This window comes from Chrysemys picta, chromosome 12 (genome assembly GCF_011386835.1).
Source record: "Chrysemys picta bellii isolate R12L10 chromosome 12, ASM1138683v2, whole genome shotgun sequence".
Classification (NCBI taxonomy): Eukaryota; Metazoa; Chordata; order Testudines; family Emydidae; genus Chrysemys; species Chrysemys picta.
This window is the reverse complement of record NC_088802.1, coordinates 25,633,176-25,653,832: the sequence shown is the minus strand read 5'-3', so window position 1 is coordinate 25,653,832 and position 20,657 is coordinate 25,633,176. Positions and strand designations below refer to the sequence as shown.

General features: G+C 51.1%; 1 protein-coding gene across 1 annotated transcript; it reads left to right on the top strand.

Annotated features, from left to right (window-relative positions):
- The first annotated feature begins 9,533 nt into the window (after nucleotides 1-9,533).
- On the top strand, nucleotides 9,534-18,936 carry LOC101950752 (zinc finger protein CKR1-like). Its single transcript, XM_065562390.1, is given in 5 exon segments — nucleotides 9,534-9,781; nucleotides 12,900-13,022; nucleotides 16,018-16,125; nucleotides 16,969-18,023; nucleotides 18,025-18,936. Coding segments are annotated over 4 exon segments (1,686 nt in total). The 5' UTR covers nucleotides 9,534-9,781; nucleotides 12,900-12,934; the 3' UTR covers nucleotides 18,460-18,936.
- The last annotated feature ends 1,721 nt before the right edge of the window (nucleotides 18,937-20,657 follow it).

Below are 20,657 nucleotides of genomic sequence, written 5' to 3'. Positions count from 1 at the left end.
TTAGTGTACTCCTGCATATGACAGAGAGGAGTCCCCTGATGAGTCACATAGGCCCCCACTTCCTCAAAGGCCAGCGTCACCCTGTGTCCGGGTTGCCAACCTGAAAAGGTTGAGAAACACAGGCCTAGATCATGCTGCCACCCTAGATTGTACTCTGGGTCCCATTATAAGGCTTGTTTGAATTCCAGAGCATTAAAATAAACTACCCTGATTAGAAATGTCGACTTTTAGTTGAATGTTTCTAACTCAAGAATGGTTTGTTGCCTCCACTTCCGACTTGCCACGTGGTTGGCTTTCCCTGAAAACCTGCATTCCAGGCTATTTGTGAGAAACTGGGCTGCAATTAAGCAAGTCGATGAGTACTTTTTGGGAGGTGTAGTCCAGAGGAAGGATGGGCTAGCACCATGATCCTGAGACTGGGGCTTACAAGCCACAAGTGGCTCTTTAATGTGTTTCCGGCAACTCTTTGCAGCACATGATATTAAAACACAGGGTGATTTAATTATTAACCAATCTAAGTTATTAACCAATCAGGATGCTTTTACAGTAGAACTTCAGAGCTCCAAACACCTCGGGGACAGAGGTTGGTTGTAACTCTGAACAAAATGTTATGGTTGTTCTTTCAAAAGTTTACATTGAACATTGACTTGGCAGCTTTGAAACTTCACTATGCAGAAGAAAAATGCTGCTTTCCCTTTATTTTTTTAGTAGATTACATTTAACATAGTACTGTACTGTATTTGCTTTTTTTTTTTTTGTCTTTTCTCCACTGCTGCCTGATTGCGTACCTCTGGTTCCAAGTGAGGTGTACGGTTGACTGGTCAGTCTGTAACTCTAGTGTTCGTAACTCTGAGGTTCTACTGTACTATGTTATGAACCAATTAAGTTATTAAACTTGCACTAAGTTATTAACCAGTCAGGATGCTTTTCCTATGATCACGTGTTTCCTTGCTCATGAAGAGCGGTTGTAGGGCTCAATAAGCATGGTTTAAATAACGTTAAGATTTCTGTCACTACAACTGTAGTTGATAAAATAATATGCTCGATCAATCATTTTACTGTGAGAATTATATATATATAATTCCCCCCATCATACTATTTAAATCTGAATATATAGTACTATAGTAAATGAAACAATGAATTCACGCTGCTGTGGCTCTTTTGAGTAATGCTGATCACTAATTTGGCTCCTGACCCTCTGAGGTCTGATTATCACTGAGCTAGTGGTTAGGGCACTGGACTGGGTCCCAAGATATCTGTGCTCATGTTTCGACTCTGTCATATTCTTCTTGTGTGACTTTAGGCAGGGAGTTCTCAAAGTCCCCTAAGGGAGACAGCAAGCTGAATTGCACTGCGAACTGAAGCCTGTTGATTTCAATAGTTATTAGGCACCTAAGTACAACAGAACCTCAGAGTTCCGAACACCTCAGGAACGGAGGTTGTTCGTAACTCTGAACAAAACATTGTGGTGGTTCTTTCAAAAGTTTACAACTGAATATTGACTTAATACAGCTTTGAAACTTTACTATGCAGAAGGAAAATGCAGCTTTTAACCATCTTAATTGAAACGAAACAAGTACAGAAACAGTTTCCTTATCTTGTCAAATCTTTTTGTTTAAACTTTCCCTTCATTTTTGTAGTAGTTTAAGTTTAACACGGGACTGTACTGTATTTGCTTTTTTGTTGGTTTTTATCTCTACTGCTGCTTGATTGTGTACTTCTGGTTCCAAATGGGGTGTGTGGCTGACTGGTCAGTCTGGAACTCTGGTGTTTGTAGCTCTGAGGGTCTCCTGTACCTTTGAAGAGCTGGAACTCAGTTCCCAGCTCCCTTAATCTTCTTTGAATATCTGGCATTTAGTTTCTATGGGTCTCAGTTCCCATCTGTAAAACAGGGATGGTTCTGGTTCTTTTGTCTACTTAGATTGTAAGCTGTGTGGGGCAGGGAATGTCTCTTGGTCTTTACAGCGCCTGGTGCAATGGGGCCTTGGTCTCAGGTGGCGCTACTGAAATGTAAGTATAGTTTGGCCTGGATTCACAGATCCGTCCCCTGTAAGTACAGAAGTGAAATCCTCCTGCTTTTACAAACTCAGCTACTACTGTGGCGGGGCCTATAGGAACAGATTCATGTGTTTAGGTCTCACTAACTATGAGAATTAGCTTTGATCGATCTATTTATTTTTTAAATAAACGGAATAAGCAGCGCATGCGGTGGGAGCGAGAGATTTCAGAATGGCTCCTCTTTATTGAGTTCAAAGTGACTTCCTGTTCCTTTCGCCCCTTTGCTGCAAGCGCAAAGAAATTGCATTGCACTGCGCAGGAATTTCCACACTCGGTCAGACTCCTGGTCTATCGCTTTCCGTCTGCATCCATGTCCAATACCAGATACTTCACAGGAAGGGGGACATGATTCAAAGCCTTAAGCCTTGTATACACACCCGGTAGTTGTACTGCTTTAACTATACTGGTGTAGTTAAACCAGAACAACCTCCCTAGCCTGGAGGCAGTAATACCGAAATACATGTGCCTATGCTGTTATAGCTTATTCTATACGAGAAGGGGATTTTACCAGTACAGTAAAACCTCAGAGTTACGAACACCTCAGGAATGCAGGTTGTTCGTACCCTGTTTCCCCGAAAATAAGACAGTGTCTTATATTAATTTTTGCTCCCAAAGATGCACTAGGTCTTATTTTCAGGGGATGTCTTATTTTTCAGAAATGAAAAATGCCTTATTATCGGTGGATGCCTTATTATCGGGGAGGTCTTATTATCGGGGGGATGCCTTATATTACAACGAGAGGCAAAACTGTAAGTAGGCCTTATTTTCGGAGGATGTCTTATTTTCGGGGAAACGGTAGCTCTGAAATGTTCATAACTCTGAACAAAACGTTATGATTCTTTCAAAAGTTTACAATTGAACACTGACTTAATACAGCTTTGCAACTTTGCTATGCAGAAGAAAAATGCTGCTTTCCCTTTTTATTTTAGTAGTTTACGTTTAACACAGTACTGTCCTGTATTTGCTTTTTTTGGTCTCTGCTGCTGCCTGATTGCGTACTTCTGGTTCCAAAGGAGGTGTGTGGTTGGCTGGTCAGTTCATAACTCTGGTGTTCATAACTCTGAGGTTCTCCAGTATAAGTATTTCTGTAAAAAAAAAAAAAAAATCACTTCCCTAACTGAAATGTTCTACCAATACTAAATCAGAGTATAGCCCATACCTAAATAGATCACTTTATCCAGGCAGCCTGACAGCTGATTCTTTAATCTAGTGGTCCCCAAACGGTGAGGTATGGCACAGAGGAACGTTCGGGGGGGGAGGGGGGCGACAGGGTCCAGACCAGCCCCCATGGGGGGCAGGGAGGGAACACCACTTAGCCCCGCTCTGCCTCCAGCCCCAACCCCAGCCATAGTTCCAGTATTGGCCAGCAGCTTCCAGTCCTGTTCCTGACCACGGCCCCAGCCACAGCTCCAGCCCTGGCCCTGACTGCAGCTCTACTCCTGGCCACGGCTCCTGATCACGGCTCTGGCCTGGCGGTAGCTCAGCTCCTGGCCCTGGCTCTTGACTGCGACTCTGAGGGGGGCGCTGACCAGGTAAGGTGGGGGCATGACTGAAAAAGTTTGGGGACCACTGCTTTAATCCATACACAGTACTTAGACCTCATGGTGATAAACTCTGCCAGTCCCTAATACAGCCAAATACTTAAACACATGAGTAGTTCCATTAACGTTGATTGAGATTTCTCACATGCTTAAACTTCAGTATTTGTCCTAGGTACTTTTCAGGTTGTTTCATATAGCAGACAATCTTAAAGGCAGGTGGAGAACTAAAATATTGAATAGGTTGCTTTGATTCGGACACAATTTTTCATTACTAGCTTTGGCAAAGAAACTTGATAGTGGTTAGGCTGCTGGAGTGCTAAGAACACTGCTGATCACGCTGACCAACATTGTACCATTGTTTGCATGTACTCCCGGGTCTGTCTTTCTGTATCCATCTGTTGTCTCTTGTCTTAAACTGAGATTGTATACTCTTGTCTCCTGTTCCATGTTTGTACAGCGCCTAGCACAAAGGGCTCCTGATCCTTGACAGGGGCTCCTAGTCACTACAGTAATACAAATAAATAATAGTAATTAGAAAAGTAAAAAGTGAAGAATACAGTCTGTGATGGCCCAGTGCCATTTATTCATTGTTTTCAGTGACTGGAGCAAAGAAAGATACTGCGGTGTAGGTAGTTCTTTCATCAGTGGGTGATTTCTGTGTCCACTGCACACATAGGGCAGATTCTGCTACACGTATTCATATTGAATAGTAGTTGGGAAACATAAGAATTGCCAGACTGGGCCTGTGCCAAGGTCCATCTAGCCCAGTATCCTGTCTCTGACAACGTTCCAGAAGATGTCAGAGCTTTGCTGTAGCAGATGTGGGATAATCTGCCCCCAGACAGATCTCATCCTGGCGATTAATGCGAGACTCCTTCTGCCCCACAACATAAGATGTTTACAAGCAGGAATCAGGCTCACAGATTTTTAATTTTAAAATAAGTGGGATTGAGACATCGCCAGACTATGAAATTAAAGGAGCGCTGAGCAATCTAATAATGGCTTAGAAACATCCAACTTGCATATTTTCCCAGTGGCTTTGAAATTGTTGTGGAATTAATCTGCCAGGGAAAATGCACTATCCACAGCCAATCTATCATCCTTAGGGATAGGCCAAACTCTGAATCATTTGCTGTGAATAGTATTTCACTCCCTGATTAATTAATGCCATTGATTTTGAAAAAAAAAATTGAGATTGTTTACTCTAGAAAGTTGATGACTATAAGGGGACATAATTGTCCTAACACGTAGGTACCATATTCATAGACCAGGATCCCCTTGTACTAGTTGCTGTACAAGCACATTGTTAAATGCTGATCTTGAATCCAGGACCACAGGATTTTCGGGAAACAGCCCTGGGATGCTTCACCAGTGCTACTCAGACCTCAGTGGTTTTATATATATATATATATATTTCTCAAAGCAAATAAATTAATAACTTGCTGCAAGTTGCTAACTTAATTGGTTAATAACATAGTAAAAGCATCCAGATTGGTTAATAACTTAGATTGGTTAAAAATTAAATCACACAGTGTTTTAATACTGTGTGATGCAAGGAGCCGGGGGAGATATATTACGGTTTCCCATTGGAGTGCCTGGGATTGGGAACTCACTGACTTGGTTGGGCCAGCTGCCAGGGTTCTATGATCCACTTCCTGACTGGCCACATAGTCTTGGCCCTGATTGCCTGGTGACTCTATATAAATTTCCTGTTTTGCTACTAGCCTTGTCTGTGCAACAGGCCATTGCCTTGCTAGTGCTGGCCTCACCTGACCCTGCCTTGCCCTTTCTGTGCCTTCCCCTTGGATTGGATCTCACCATGATCAGGATTCTTGCATGAACTCTGTTCAGGATTCCCTTTTGCCCCGCCTTACTGCCGGACATTGCCCACAGAACAAAAAGACAGTCTCTGCCCTAAGGGTTTTAGAAATTTAGTATGAAACAAGAGACAACAGAGGTGTATGGACACAGGCGCTGGCTTCCAATTGTCCTGGGAGATGCTCAACCCCCGCTCAGCCCCACACCCTGCCCCCACTCCATTCCTTCCCCCAATGCCCCATGCTCACCCCACCTCTTCCTGTCCCAGCTCTGCCCCCAGTCTGCCCCCACTCCACCCCTTCCCCCAATGCCCCACCCCACGTCTTCCTGCCCCTGCTCTGATCCCGCCCCGCCCCTTCCCGCACCCGTCCCTGAGCGCACCCCCTCCCAGCTCCTCCCCCTCCCTCCCAACTCCTCCTGCACGCCTCGGAACAGCTGATCCATGGGGGGCAGGAGGCACTGGGAGGGAAGGGGAGGAGTTGATCGGCCAGGCCGCTGGTGGGCAGGAGACACTGGGAGGGAAGGGGGATCTTGGCTGCTAAGCACCCATTAATTTTTTTCTGTGGGCGCTCCAGCCCTGGAGCACTCATGGAGTCAGCGCCTATGGGTATGGACAAGCATGGGAATACAAGGAAACAACGAGACAATATTGGACAGCGTGATAGACAATGGTCTCTGCACATCAACAAAAACCAAAACACTGTTGGTTTGTTTGTTTTTTGACATCCCAGCAAAGTAGAGTTTTGAGAAGTTTTGAGAAGTGGAAAATGAGGTAGTGCTGCAGGAATTTCTGTTCTTCCTGTCTTGTAGCAAAAGAAGAAGGCCGGGATCACTTGACGATTACCTGTTCTGTTCATTCCCTCTGAAGCACCTGCTTTCAGAGAACAGGATACTGGGCTAGCTAGAAGTAGAGCCATTCTAATGAAAAAGGGACATGCAATGAAATGAAAAGGTGGGAAATTTCAAAACCAATAAAAGGAAATACTTTTTTGTGCCACCTGGAATTAGCCTGCAGAACTCATTGCTACAGGAAGTCGTTGAAGACAAGAACACAGCAGGATTTATTTGGCGAACAAGAATATCCAGAACTGTTATAATGAACAACAACACATTCTGTCAGGGATAGTAAACCTCATGCTCCATGGCTTAAGCCAATCTCTAAAGTGCTACCCCTGGTGTAAATGACAACACAAGGGGAAAAGCCTCTGATGTGAGTGAGGGAGTGGAGAATTCTGATTTGGGTTCCAAGTGTAAAAAGAGGACAACAAGGTCAAGACAGAGGAGATTTAGCCACACAAGAGGCTGGCGCCGTTTATCCTGAAAAGATAACAACTGCCTGAATCTTTACATTTATTTCAGTGGGACAGCAGTTGGAGTAAACGAGCATAATCCAGCCATGGCTTTTCAGATGTTTTGTCTCACAAAAGGGTTGGGAAGGAGAGTCTAAACATATTAAATAAACTGTTAAAAGCCTAATTTAGTTAGGAAGGAAAGAACGGCTCAGTGGTTTGGGTTGCCCACCTTAAATTTAAGTCATATAGGTTCAATTCTCTTTATGTCTACACTACAGACGTTACAATGGTGCTGTGCCGCTATAAGGTCTCCCGTGTCGAGTTCTCCTGTGGGCATAATTAAACCACCCTTAACGAGCAGAGATAGCTCTATCAGTGGGAGCGCAGCTCCTGACTACGATGCATTGTCCACACCAACGCTTTTTGTTGCTAACATTTTTGTCGTTCAGGGTTGTTGTTTTTTTCCACACACGGAGCAACAAAAATTTTAGCCACAAAAATGCCAATGTAAACATAGCCTAGGCAAATGGATGGAGCTCGGCTGTTCTCAGTGGTGGCAGATGACAGAACAAGGAGCAATGGTCTCAAGTTGCAGTGGGGGAGGTCCAGGTTGAATATTAGGAAACACTATTTCACTAGGAGGGTGGTGAAGCACTGGAATGCATTACCTAGGGAGGTGGTGGAGTCTCCTTCCTTGGAGGTTTTTAAGGTCAGGCTTGACAAAGCCCTGGCTGGGATGATTTAGTTTGGAATTGGTCCTGCTTTGAGCAGGAGGTTGGACTAGATGACCTCTTGAGGTCCCTTCCAACCCTGATATTCTATGATTCTATGATTCTATGATTCAAATACAATTTAGATGGGGCTACTATAAGGTGGGTGCATAACTGGCTGGATAACCGTATGCAGAGAGTAGTTATTAATGGTTCCCAATCCTGCTGGAAAGGTATAACAAGTGGGGTTCTGCAGGGGTCTGTTTTGGGACCGGCTCTGTTCAATATCTTCATCAACGACTTAGATATTGGCATAGAAAGTACGCTTATTAAGTTTGCAGATGATACCAAACTGGGAGGGATTGCAACTGTTTTGGCGGACAGGGTGATAATTCAAAATGATCTGGACAAATTGGAGAAATGGTCTGAGGTAAACAGGATGAAGTTTAACAAAGAGAAATACAAAGTGCTCCACTTAGGAAAGAACAATCAGTTTCACACATACAGAATGGGAAGAGACTGTCTAGGAAGGAGTACGGCAGAAAGGGATCTAGGGGTTATAGTAGACCACAAGCTAAATATGAGTCAACCGTGTGATGCTGTTGCAAAAAAAGCAAACATGATTCTGGGATGCATTAACAGGTGTGTTGTGAGCAAGACATGAGAAGTCATTCTTCCACTCTACTCTGTGCTGCTTAGGTCTCAACTGGAGTATTGTGTCCAGTTCTGGGCACCGCATTTCAAGAAAGATGTGGAGAAATTGGAGAGGGTCCAGAGAAGAGCAACACGAATGATTAAAGGTCTTGAGAACATGACCTATGAAGGAATGCTGAAAGAATTGGGTTTGTTTAGTTTGGAAGACTGAGAGGGAACGTGATAGCAGTTTTCAGGTTTCTAAAAGGGTGTCATAAGGAGGAGGGAGAAAACTTGTTCACCTTAGCCTCTAAGGATAGAACAAGAAGCAATGGGCTTAAACTGCAGCAAGGGAGGTTTAGGTTGGACATTAGGAAAAAATTCCTAACTCTCAGGGTGGTTAAACACTGGAATAAATTGCCTAGGGAGGTTGTGGAATCTTCATCTCTGGAGATATTTAAGAATAGGTTAGATAAATGTCTATCAGGGATGGTCTAGACAGTATTTGGTCCTGCCATGAGGGCAGGGGACTGGACTCGATGACCTCTCGAGGTCCCTTCCAATCCTATAATCTATGAATCTAAGTTCCAAAGCTTGTCTCTCACCAACAGAAGTTAGCCCAATAACAGATATTACCTCACCCCACCTTGTCTTGCTCATCATTGGAACTGGAAAAGGTTCAGAAAAGGGCAACAAATATTATTAGGGGTATGGAACAGCTTCCATATGAGGAGAGATTAATAAGACTGGGACTTTTCAGCTTGGAAAAAAGGCAACTCAGGGGGGATATGATTGAGGTCTATAAAATCATGACTAGTGTGGAGAAAGTAAATAAGGAAGTGTTATTTACTCCTTATCCTAACACAAGAACTAGGGGTCACCAAATGAAATTACTAGGCAGCAGGTTTAAAACAAACAAAAGGAAGTATTTCTTCACACAACACACAGTCAACCTGTGGAACTCATTGCCGGAGGATGTTGTGAAGGCCAAGACTATAACAGGGTTCAAAAAAGAACTAGATAAGTTCATGGAGGATAGGTCCATCAATGGCTATTAGCCAGGATGATCAGGTGTCCCTAGCCTCTGTTTGCCAGAAGCTGGGAATGGGCAACAGGGAATGGATCACTTGATGATTGCCTGTGCTGTTCATTCCCTCTAGGGCACCTGGCATTGGCCGCTGTCAGAAGACAGGATACTGGCTAGATGGGCCATTGGTCTGACCCAGTATGGCCCTTCTTATGTTTTTATCATAGGTCACTTAGACTGTTTGTGCCTCAGTTTCCCGTGGAGCTACCCTGCGTCCCAGCAGTGCTGGGAGGAGGATGCCGAGGCTAGATGAAAGCTTGTGTGACACTGGGATACCATGGTGCTGTGGGCTGCAGCTAGAGACACATCTGGAACGAGCACAAAGTTCTGCCAGGGAGCGGAGGGGCCGGGGAAAGCGGAGTCTGTCTCGGCTGCCTCTAGAGGGCTCTGGCTGCGCTGTGTTTCCTCCGGCCCGGATACCGGGGTTTGGTTTCCGGAGCGAGACGGGGTGACTGGTAGTGGCGGCGGGCGCCAGCTCTATTGTGACCCGAGATCGCAGACTGAGCCGCTGCTGCGGTGGGTCGGAAACCTGCGTTAACCCCGCTCTGTGCCCAGCCGGGGGGACTTTCTCCGGGTGCTGGAACCAGCCCCTGGGGCAGCCCCGGGCTCTGCCGACACCAGCTCCTGAGCCGGAGCCTGCAGGTGAGGGGAGAGACCCGGGGGAAAGGGCTGGGGCCGGGCAGGAAAGTGACTCCGCACCAACGCCCCAGCTCTGCTCCCGGGCGGGGTCTGCGAGTCCCAGAGCTGCAGCCCTCCCTGACCCCCCCCCCCCCCTCCCAGGCTCTGCCCCCCTGAGCGCCTGCAGGAGCCGAGCCAGCTGCGGAAGAGAGAACGCCCCGGGCCGGGCCAGGGACCGAGTCTCCCAGCCCGAGGGAGGGACACAGGGGGAGAGACTGGCAGGAGCAATCAGTGGGGTGGGAGGTTATTATGGGCTCCCAAGGGGCCCAGTTTTGTGTCCACTCTCTGAGTGACGAGTCTTGCCAGTGACGCATGGTTAGAGGATTCCCCTTTGGGGGGTTCCCCCAGGCCTGGAAACAGGGCGTGATGGGGGTTCCCCACAGCTCCCCAAAGGGCGTGGGGATGAACCCAGAGCACCTCTGGGGACCAGGGTATTGCAGGGAGTCAGAGGCCACCGGGGAGGGGGATTCTGGAGGACCGTGTCTGGGAGGAGAGTTGGTGGGGACAGCCCGTAGCACTGCAGGTAACATGGGGTGAGCCCTTGGTAACGGGCAGCAGGTTGTTGTGGGTGTAGGGGGATCCTGAGGCAGACTGGGGTGAGGGTTGTAGGGAAGCTGGGGTAGCCCCCCTCATTTTACCCCTCTTCCCACCAGCCTCCCCAATTCTGTCCTGTCCCATTTCAGTCCCTACCCCTCCTTCTGTCCCCATGGGCAGGCTATAGACCCTTCTATTCAGCCCCCTGCTTGTTATCACCCGCCCGCAGGCTGCTGCTGGGGTTCAGAGGGAGCAGAGAGCCCTCCCGGCTGCCTAAGCCAGCACCATACACTCCCCGTTTCTGCCAGGGAGCAGGTATCCTTGCTGGGAGCAGGGCAGGACCGAACTGCCAGTCATGAAAGTGTCACATTGGGAATCCCTGGGAGCCAAACCTGCCCAGACCCATTTACTGCAGCGTCCCTGGGCAGATTCCCTTTCCCATGAACAAGGTGAGAAGCAGAGAGAGGAAAAGTCAGTTCTGCCTGGTCCCCGCGCTGTTCTGGCTGTGCCCAAGGGGAATCCCCCAAAACAGGCAGCTTCTTGGGTTCCGCACGTGAGTCCGAGACTCTGTTCCTGGCAAGGTTTAAAAATGTTTGGATGGCTTTAGTCCTGGTGGGAGGGGCCGGGTCTGCTAAAGTGACACGGGGCTTGTCTACACTAGAAGCGCTGCAGCGGTGCAGCTGCATAGGGCATCTGGTGAAGATGCTCTATGCTGACGAGAGCGAGCTGTCCCTTCAGCATAATAAAACCATCTCTGCAAGAGGCGGTAGCTAAGCCGGCGGGCAAAGCTCTGCCACCCACATAGCGCTGTCCACACTGGCACGTACGTCTGTGTAATTTACATCGTTCAAGGGGTGTGGCTTATTCACCCCCCGAGCGACATAATTACACCGACCTAACCTGTCGTTGTAGACAAGCCCTCAGTGTTTTCCCAGCAAGGCAGAGCCATAGGTGCTGGAACAATTTTTATAGTGGGGGTGCTGAAAGCCAGTAAAGAAAACTGTAAACCCTGTAAATGGTGGAAATGACTTCAAACCAAGCACCCCCAGCACCCATGGCAGAGCCTAGTGTCTGTCTGCAAGGAAAAAGCCTAGGGGGTGAAGTGGACTAAAGCACCTTCTAGAACTTCCCCAGTCACCGGCTGCAGCATAACAAGCCCTTTTCTCTCCAGATTGTCCCAACCCGCCTGGGGCATGGAGCAAGTTCTGTTCAGCTCAGTGAGGGTATTTTTAGTGAGCTGCTGGAGGAGGAAAGGGACACTAAATGCAGCAGGGGAAGGAAGGGAGGGACATGACAAGTCTGCTGTGACTTGTGTGACTCCGGGTCTGAGTTTTGGGAACAGGCCTGTTGGGGAGGGTGTAGAATTCACCTGTCAATGGAACAAACCCTGGAATACCTGAAACTCAGCCCTTTCCTCTGTATGGCAGGGAGCTGTCAGGGTCCGTCCACACTTAAACACTACAGTGACACCGCTGCAGCTCCACTGCTGTAGGGCTTCCATGTAGACGCTCACTACATGATGGGAGGGGTTCTCCTGTCACTGTAGCTAATCCACATCCATTGACTGAGCGCTGTCTAGGTTAGCTTAGCTTGGCTTCACTACATCTCTCAAGGGTGTGGATTTTTCACACCCCTGACCAACATAGTTAGACCGATGTAAGTTTTCAGTGTAGACCAGCCCTGTGGGTCCCAAACACGGGACTGATCAGTCGCTACAGAGTTGGGGTTGCCAAAGAGAGGAAAGTGCAGGGTGAGGCGGCATGTTGTTGGCTGATTTGTGTGGGAGGTGGGTCTGCAATGAGCAGGGACAAAGAGCCACCGTCTAGGCCCGAGTGGCAGACTCATCCCCTGGTATACCTGCATGAAGCCAGGCCTGTTCTCTGAAGGGTGGTGTTACTGTCTCCAAACACCCCCTCATGGCACGGCCCTGCAGGCACCCCACCTTCTGATTCCCCTTCTCAGGCTCCACTGCACGTTCTTCTGTGTCCAATATTACCCCTACCCTTTATTATCCCACACGGTACAAAATTGCCCCTAACACAGTCCATTCCCCCTGCCCCCCGGTACACACTGCTCCTTCGACACAGTTGAACGACACACTTCATACCCTGCTCAGGCATCTCTCACCTGCCCCTCCTGCCTCTTTCAGTCTCTTCTCAGCTGTCTCTTGCCTGCCCTTTTCCTGAGTCTTTTTCCCCAGCAAACCTTTCTAATTCTCTGCAGCTTCCCCCCTGCACCTCAGCAAGGATCTTCCTTGGGAGCCCTTCACTGGGAGCCGACCTCCTGCTCCCAGATCTCCATGGATTAGCCCCAGTGGGACACACCTGTGCTGCTAGGGTGACCAGGTAGCAAGAATGAAAAACTGGGACCCGTTTTTTCAGGGAGTGGGGTATATATAAGACAAAGCCCCTGCTATCAGGAGGTCTGGCCACCCGAGGTATAGGGGTGCTGGACCCACTTCTTTTCCAAGGAGCCAGCTACTCAGTGACAGATGCAACGTATGGGAGATGGGCAGCAGGTACTGAGCAGGGGGCGTTTGTCGTTACAGCCGCTGGTGACGTTAGAGGAGGCGACTGTTTCACCATGGAGCCCTGGGTGATGCTGGATCCGCGGCAGAGAGCCCTGTACCGGGACGTCATGCAGGAAAGCTATGAGACCCTGATGTCCCTGGGTGAGGAACTCTTTTCATCTCTCCCTTCTCTTCTCTCCAACTTAAATCCACTCCTTCCTGCCCCCCCCCCCCCCTTTCCCCACTCCATGAAGACGGGACCGGGAGGAGAAGAAAGGCAGGGAGCTGCAGCCTAGGAAAGCCAGATGTGAGGAAGCAGGTATCATGCCGGTGCGGCTAGAAAGCCCTGCAGGAATCCTTGACACTGATTGAGTATTAAATGTTTCATGAATCCTAAGCAAGTTGCCACAGAGCACTGTGCTTTGCTGATAGCAAAGGGCAGACTGAGGAGCTGTCGTAGGATTAAGGAGCGGCAGGAAGTAGCCAGGGGCTGGATAAGTGGAAAGGACGCAGGGCTCGAGGTGGTCCACAGTTCTCAAACCAGATGGTTTTTCTTAGGAAGAGTCAGCTTCCACCCTCCCCCCCACAAAAAAAAGATTTCCCCCCCAAAGAATTGTCAAAGTTTTGAGGGGGGGAAGAAGCCACTTTTTTTGGATACTTGTTTTCCCGAAATTTGTATCAAAGCCATTATCAACAGTGTTTTTTTGTTTCCCAAGAAATGGAATTTCGGGGGGAAATTGAATTAAAAAAAAAAGTGGGACACTGAGATGAAAACAACTTCGCAATTTTTTGCCTGAATATTGATTTATTTGTTCATTTTTCAACCCGCTCTCTCCGTGGGAGCTGGAGACTGTGGCAGGAAGGGTCTGATGCCAGGGCAAGGGGATACCGGGGAGAGGCAGAGGGGACTGGAAGACGACCGAAACCATGGAGCGAGGAGGGGGCTGAGGACAGAGGCCACAAGTCCAGAGGTGGAGCTGGCAGAGCCGCAAGTGCGGTGGGAGGAGGACGCGGAGGGAAGGCCTGGGGGAAATGGGATCAGGGCTGTGGCAGTGGAGAGTGCAATGAGGATGTGTTTGGGGGGATAGGTCAGGCCAGGAGCTGGTTGCTAGCTCGGCTAGTGGAGAGGGGGAAGTTGGGCTGGATGGAAGCAGAGCACAAAAGCCCAGAACCTCAAAGGTATTTAGGAGCTGGGCCGGAGAGGGATGGAGGGAGAGGAGAGATGGAGAAATCATCTAGAGTGGAGGAGAACAGAGGCCTGCCTGAAAGGGGAGGCGCCAGAGGAAAGAGATTGTGGCGGGGGGTAAGAAGGGCTGGCAGGCAGGAGGCGATGGGGTTTGAAAGGAGGAAACCGAAGAAACTGAGGAGGCAAACTGAAGATCTGAGGTGAAGTAGGGATACTGTCAGTTTCCCAGTTCAGCCTAACCAGGAGGAACTGGCTGGATGGCATCTGTCAGGGCCCCAAACTGCCCAGGCTAATGCATGAGAATTCAGGCACCTTGGACGGTCCCAGACATACTAACCTTGATTGTAGGTGCTTGGACCCCCCCCTTCCCAGCACAGACAGCTCTGGGTTGGCTCTCCCAGCGTTTACAGGAGAGCATCATTAGCTCTTTTTTTTTTTTTTACAGAGGTGGCCTGGGGTAAAATGAGTGGAAGAACCAGGAATTAAACCTGGGTCTCCTTACTGACCACATTGCCGCTCCTCGGCTGCTGTGAACGGTCCGTAATACAGCCCTGCGAACAACAGCAAACTGAAATCTGTGTCATTTATAGATTTAGTGCAAAATCTGCTTTTTTTATTGATAGTCTACACGCTCTAGGCCGGGGGAAGGAAGGTGTCCGCAGAGTCAGAGGATAAAAGGGGAGGATGGCTCGGCCTAGCGCAGAGCGGGATGACACAGTCAAGGCCTTTGGTCTACACCAGAGAATGAAGCCATTCGAGCTGAATAGCTGTAATCCCAAGGGGCTCAGCGCTGGCCTGGCTTACTGAACCACTGCAGGTTTGTCCTGCATTCACCTCCCAAACGGCAGTGCCCTCTGGGTAGCCTCTCCGACAGCTGGAGAGTCCACTGACGCTGCTGTGAGTTTTGTTACGGCAGCTACGAGTGACCCCAACCAAAACTGGGGTTCTGTTGTACTTCGCCCCACCCTCAAATCTAGCCGGTGGGGATGCCGGCTCTGAAGAGCTTGTACTTCAAACAGATAAAGGGAGGGAGGGAAAACAGAGGCAGTGACTCGCCCAAGGTCACCCAGGAATAGAATCTGGGCATCCCGACTGCCAGCCCAGCGCAGTGTCCACAGGACTGGCTGTGGTTCAGCCGCAGGACTTGTCGGGCAGTTCTGGCTAGCTTACCTTCACCGCGGACTAACACCGTGGCGGGGTGTGGATCAGCGTTCACGTCGCCCTCCCCGTCAGTACTCGGCCCGGGGAAGCTAATGATCCAACCAACGGGCCCAATTCAGTGATGAACTCTGGTCACATGCCCCTTGAGGCATGTCGCACATACGCTAAGAAGACTAATGCAGGTCAGACTTCAGCCCTGGAAAGTCCTTACTCGCATAGCCCGGGTCATAACTGCGTGCAGCACATTTGCAAGCGGACCCAGGGCGTGCTACAAGCGTGCGGGGAGATTGAAACAGCTCTTAGCACGGTTAATTTCTCTGGTGCAGTCAAGGCCGCAGAGTGGACAGAACAGCAACATCTATGGTCATCTTCTAGGGCTGGGCAGGCTATAAAGCCCAGAGGATGGGCCAGAGGACAGGAGGTTTGGAGGAGATGGACAGAGAGGAACGACAGTAAGCGAGTGTAAAAGAAGAAGGCACAGACTTGAAGGCTGTGAGCTTGGAGTCAGTAGAGATAAGGGGAGAAAGAGACCAGAGGAGTTAGGGAAGTTGTGAGCGGCAGGGGCAGGAGGATGAACTGGGGGACAGGGAAATGAGATGAGGCCTGGATCAGAAAGAGCAAGGAGAACACATCACAGAGACCAGGCCAGGAGAGAGGGATTCAGCTGTTGAACAGCTGAGCCAGCAAAGAGCTGAGGAAGAAAAGAGACCCCCAGGACAAGGGGGCAGCCAGAGAGGCAGAATCAGAGAGCAAGGAGCTGGAGTAGAGACACCTAATGAACCCTGATATCACCTGTTTTTCCCCCACGAGCACTATTTCCGATTTCTAAACCCGACCTGATCTCCTGGATGGAACGAGGGGAGGAGCCGTCCGCCCGGGATTTCCAGGGACGGGAGAGCCCCCGAGGAGCCCACACAGGTGAGCAACCGGGTGAATCAGACTCCCCCGGCCCATCCACCTCGGTGAATGGGGCACAAATGACACAGCCGCTGGAATTCCCGTGAGCTCCCGGCTTCTGCCTCCTCCCACCCGGGTCAGGTTTGTAGCCCGCAGCAGGCGTTGTGGCTATAGCTGGTTGGAATTTGCTAATTAAAACTTTTTCTTTTTTTTAAGAGGGAGGACCGAAAAAAGGAGTGTTTTCACCAAAACAAACATTTTTGCAGGAAATCTTCATTTTGGTCAGAATTTCCACTTTTTCAACCCAAAACTAGAAAATCAAAATAATCTGCTTTTCTTAAAAAATAAAATAAAATAAAATAAAATAAAAGGTTTTGCAATAAAATTATTGGTTGGTTGGTTGATTTATGAAAACTGAACATTTTTAGAGACAGCTCAAAGTTTTAAACTGCAGATGGTTTTTCGAAAACTGAAAATTGAGAGAAAGGGATTTCAGACTAGATGTCCCTTTTTAGCCTTAAATTCTGTGACTTTTCTGACTTCAGGTTCTTACAGTGACATTTTTGGTGTAGGAAATTAAATAAAATTAAAAACCACCTAAAAAAATTCCCACGAATCATAATTGTCGCTTTTCAACTAACTCCAGATGTGTATTTGTGGCAGACGTCAGTCGTGGTTCCCCGACCGTCCTGGCTTGTACCTGGCAGCAGCTCCCTTCCCCGGAGTCTTCAGATGGGATGTGAAAGCAGAATAAACCCCTTCCTCTCTCTTCTTTGGGGAAATCCGGGTTCCTTTCCCCTCCCCCCCACGCCCCTGTGCAGGGAGTGACTCATGCCTGGACTCTCTCTCCCTTTATCCCAGCAGCTGATGGTTTGGTGAGCGACAACGAGGAGGAGGATGCTGATGAGGAGGAGGAGGAGGAAGGCTCAGAGGAGCTGGAACCACGCACTTCTCAGAACCCTGAGTGGGAAAAGAGCCCTGCCGACTCCGATGAACAAAAGAAAGCCCAGCCAGGGAAGAAGCATGACAAAGCCACGCAGCGCGGCCCAGGCCTGAGGAAGCCGAAGGGCACGGTGGCCCAGACTCGCTGTGGCGACTGCAGGAAGAGTTTAGAGTGTGGGACGGCTGGGGGCCGGCAGCGGAAGGGCAAGCCGGCCGAGGAGCGCGCCAAACCCTTCCGCTGCCAGGACTGCGGCAAGAGCTTCATCTGGGCCTCGCACCTGGAGCGGCACCGGCGCATCCACACTGGCGAGCGCCCCTTCCGCTGCCCCGAGTGTGGGGAAAGCTACAGCCAGAGCTCCCACCTGCTGCAGCACCGCCGCACCCACACCAGCGACCGGCCCCACAAGTGCGGTGACTGTGGGAAGCGCTTCGCCCGGCCTGACGAGCTGGCCGCCCACCAGCAGGGCCACGCGGCGGACAAACCCCACAAGTGTAGCCACTGCGGCAAGGGCTTCATCTGGGCCTCCCACCTAGAGCGGCACCGGCGCATCCACACCGGTGAAAAGCCCTTCAAATGCCCCGAGTGCGGGGAATCTTTCAGCCAGAGCTCCCATCTGGCAAAGCACCGGCGCAGCCACACCGGGGAGCGCCCTTACCGCTGCCCACACTGTGGGAAAAGTTTCTGTCAGAGCTCGGACCTAGCCCGCCACAAGCGGACCCACCTGGGAAAGAAACCCCTGCGCTGCGGCGACTGCGGGAAGTGCTTCCGAGCTGGCCCGGCCCTGGCCCGGCACCAGCGCTCCCACCGGCGGGAGAGGGCCCACCGCTGCGGTGACTGTGGCAAAGGATTCGTCTGGGCCTCTCACCTGGAGCGGCACCGGCGGGTCCACACGGGCGAGCGCCCCTTCCCCTGCACCAGCTGCGGGGAGCGCTTCGCCCAGAAGGCCCACCTGCTCCAGCACCGCAAGACCCACTCCCCCCGACCGGCCTTACAAGTGTGGGGACTGCGGCAAGCGCTTCGGGGACAACGCTGCCTTCCTGGCCCACCAGCAGGGCCACGCGGCGGAGAAGAGCTACAAGTGCGGCGACTGCGGGAAAGGCTTCGCCTGGGTCTCCCACCTGGAGCGGCACCGGCGCATCCACACCGGAGAAAAGCCTTTCAAATGCCCCGAGTGCGGGGAATCCTTCAGCCAGAGCTCGCATCTCACCAAGCACCAGCGCAGCCACCTGGGCAAGCGGCCCTACAAGTGTAGCGAGTGCGGGAAGGCCTTCAGCCTCACTCTTGACCTCATCATCCACCAGCGGACCCACATGGGTGGCAAACCCTATAAGTGTTCCCGGTGCAGGAAAGGATTCACCCGCCGGGCCAACCTTATCAAACACCAGCGGAGCCATGGGGAGGAGGAGCCCTGAGGGGATGCATGGACTGGGCTGCAGGGTGGAGGGAGCCAAAGGGGGATAGGATAAACATGACAGTTGGAGGCTAACAAGAGGGTGTGTGGAGGGGAATGGTATAAATGTGAGGCTCAGAGGCTAACCGGATAGAGGGACGGTATAGATGTGTTACTTAGTGGCTAATGGGGTGGGGGAACAGTATAAAAGTGACACATGGAGGCTAACAGTGGGGGAACAATATAAACGTGACACTCAGATGCAGTATAAATGACCGTTGGCGCAGCTGCCCTGGGATTCCTTGTTCTCACAGTAGGGTTGCCAGTTTTGGTGGGATGTATTCCTGGAGGTTTCATTGCATGACGTAATCTTTAATTAAAGATTAATCTTTAATTCCTGGGATTCCAGGACAATTCTGGAGGGGTGACAAACCTAGTCCCTCGAAAGGCATTTCCAGATGTCTCAGAGCGTGTCAACTGGCCTGGCCCGCCCCAGTCACCGAGGGAGACAAAAAAACCTGGCAGGCGAGCTAGTCATCGCCCCCTGCTCCCCATTTGCTACGGGGTCCTGTGTAGGGATAATGGAGATTTAAACTAGAGTTACCATACGTCCAGATTTCCCTGGACATGTCCGGCTTTTTGGTGCTCAAATCCCTGTCCGGGGGGAATTTCCAAAAAGCCGGACATGTCCAGGGAAATAGGGAGGCATAAGCCTGGGTCCACTGGCCCCAGCACGATCCGCCGGGTCCGCAGCGCAGCCCAGCCGCCCAGGCTACATTGTAGCGAGCTTGGGTGGGGGGCTCAGGCTTCCCTCGCGGGCGGGGACCCCCCGGCCACTGGCAGACCGTTCCTGTGTCCCCGTTGCCCTGCGCGGCTCGGAACCCGGCACTGTGGGAGCTGTTTCCGGGGACAACAGGCTGGGGAACGTGCTCGGAGGCGGCGTGTCCCGGAGCTGCAGGGACCCGCGCCGCCCTGGTCGCCACTGAGCATCTGAAGCCCCCGCCAGGCAGAGGCTGCCGGGTGAGCGGGGGAGCAGGGCCGGTGGGGTGGTGCAGAGGCTGCAGGGCGAGGAGGAGCAGGGCAAGCAGGGGCAGGGGGTGCAGGGCGGGGGGGCACAGAGGCTGCAAGGGTCGGGGGGGTGCAGGGGCTGCAGGGCGAATGGGGAGCAGGGGTCTCAGAGGCTGCAGGGGCAGGGGGTGCAGGGGCTGCAGGGCAAGTGAGGAGCAGGGGTCTCAGAGGCTGCAGGGTGCAGGGGGGCGCAGAGGCTGCAGGGCGAGTGGGGAGCAGGGGTCTCAGGGGCTGCAGGGGGTGGGGGGGCGCAGGAGGGGGCAGGGAGGCAGGGGCACAGAGGCTGCAGGGGCGGGGGGTGCAAGGGCTGCAGGGCGAGTGGGGAGCAGGGGTCACAGAGGCTGCAGGGGCGGGGGGGTGCAGGGGCTGCAGGGAGCAGGGGTGTCAGAGGCTGCAGGGGCAGGGGGGGTGCAGAGGCTGCAGGGCGAGTGGGGAGCAGGGAAGCACTTAGCAACCCCCAACCAAGATCAGAGCGGGAGGGAGGAGGGGGAATGCAGGGTGCTCAGAGGAGGCGGCAGAGTTGGGGCAGGGACTTTGGGGAAGGGGCGGAGTTGGGCAGGGCCAGGGCCCGGACCTCCATGGAGTGTCCTCTTTTTTCAGTGCTGAAATATGATAACCCTATTTAAACAGAGATTCTGCTGCACTCACCCCTCTCCCTGCAACATGCCCAGGATGGCCCAGACCCTCAAAAGTATTTATTCCTTTGATATCAGTGGATTTTAGGAGCCTAAATGTCATTAAGGTTCTGGGCCAATATCGGAAAGGTGAGAAAAGCCTCCACCGGGATCAGACCTGCACATACTGCTGTGACTTGCCCTTGCCTGTGAGAACAGCTGCCAACAGATAAGGGGTTCGTGCGGGGCAGGCAGCGGCCACAGCAAGGCCATTGCTTTACTCCAGCAGATCTGAGCTTCCCGAGGACAGAGTCAGTTCCTTTTGTCACCAGATCCCAGCGTGGCTCCCCAGAGGCCTATCCTCTCCCAACCCCTGTAGGAATGTCTGGCTGACGCTTCTGAGAGCTGGGATCTGTTTGCGGCCATGTTCTTGGATATTTTTTTTTGGAGTGCATCGTGCCGAGTTTAGTTCTCCACCACTGAGTCATAGATGATGGTTTATTTGTGACTTTTCTTGCTTTCTGTTGGAGGCAAATAA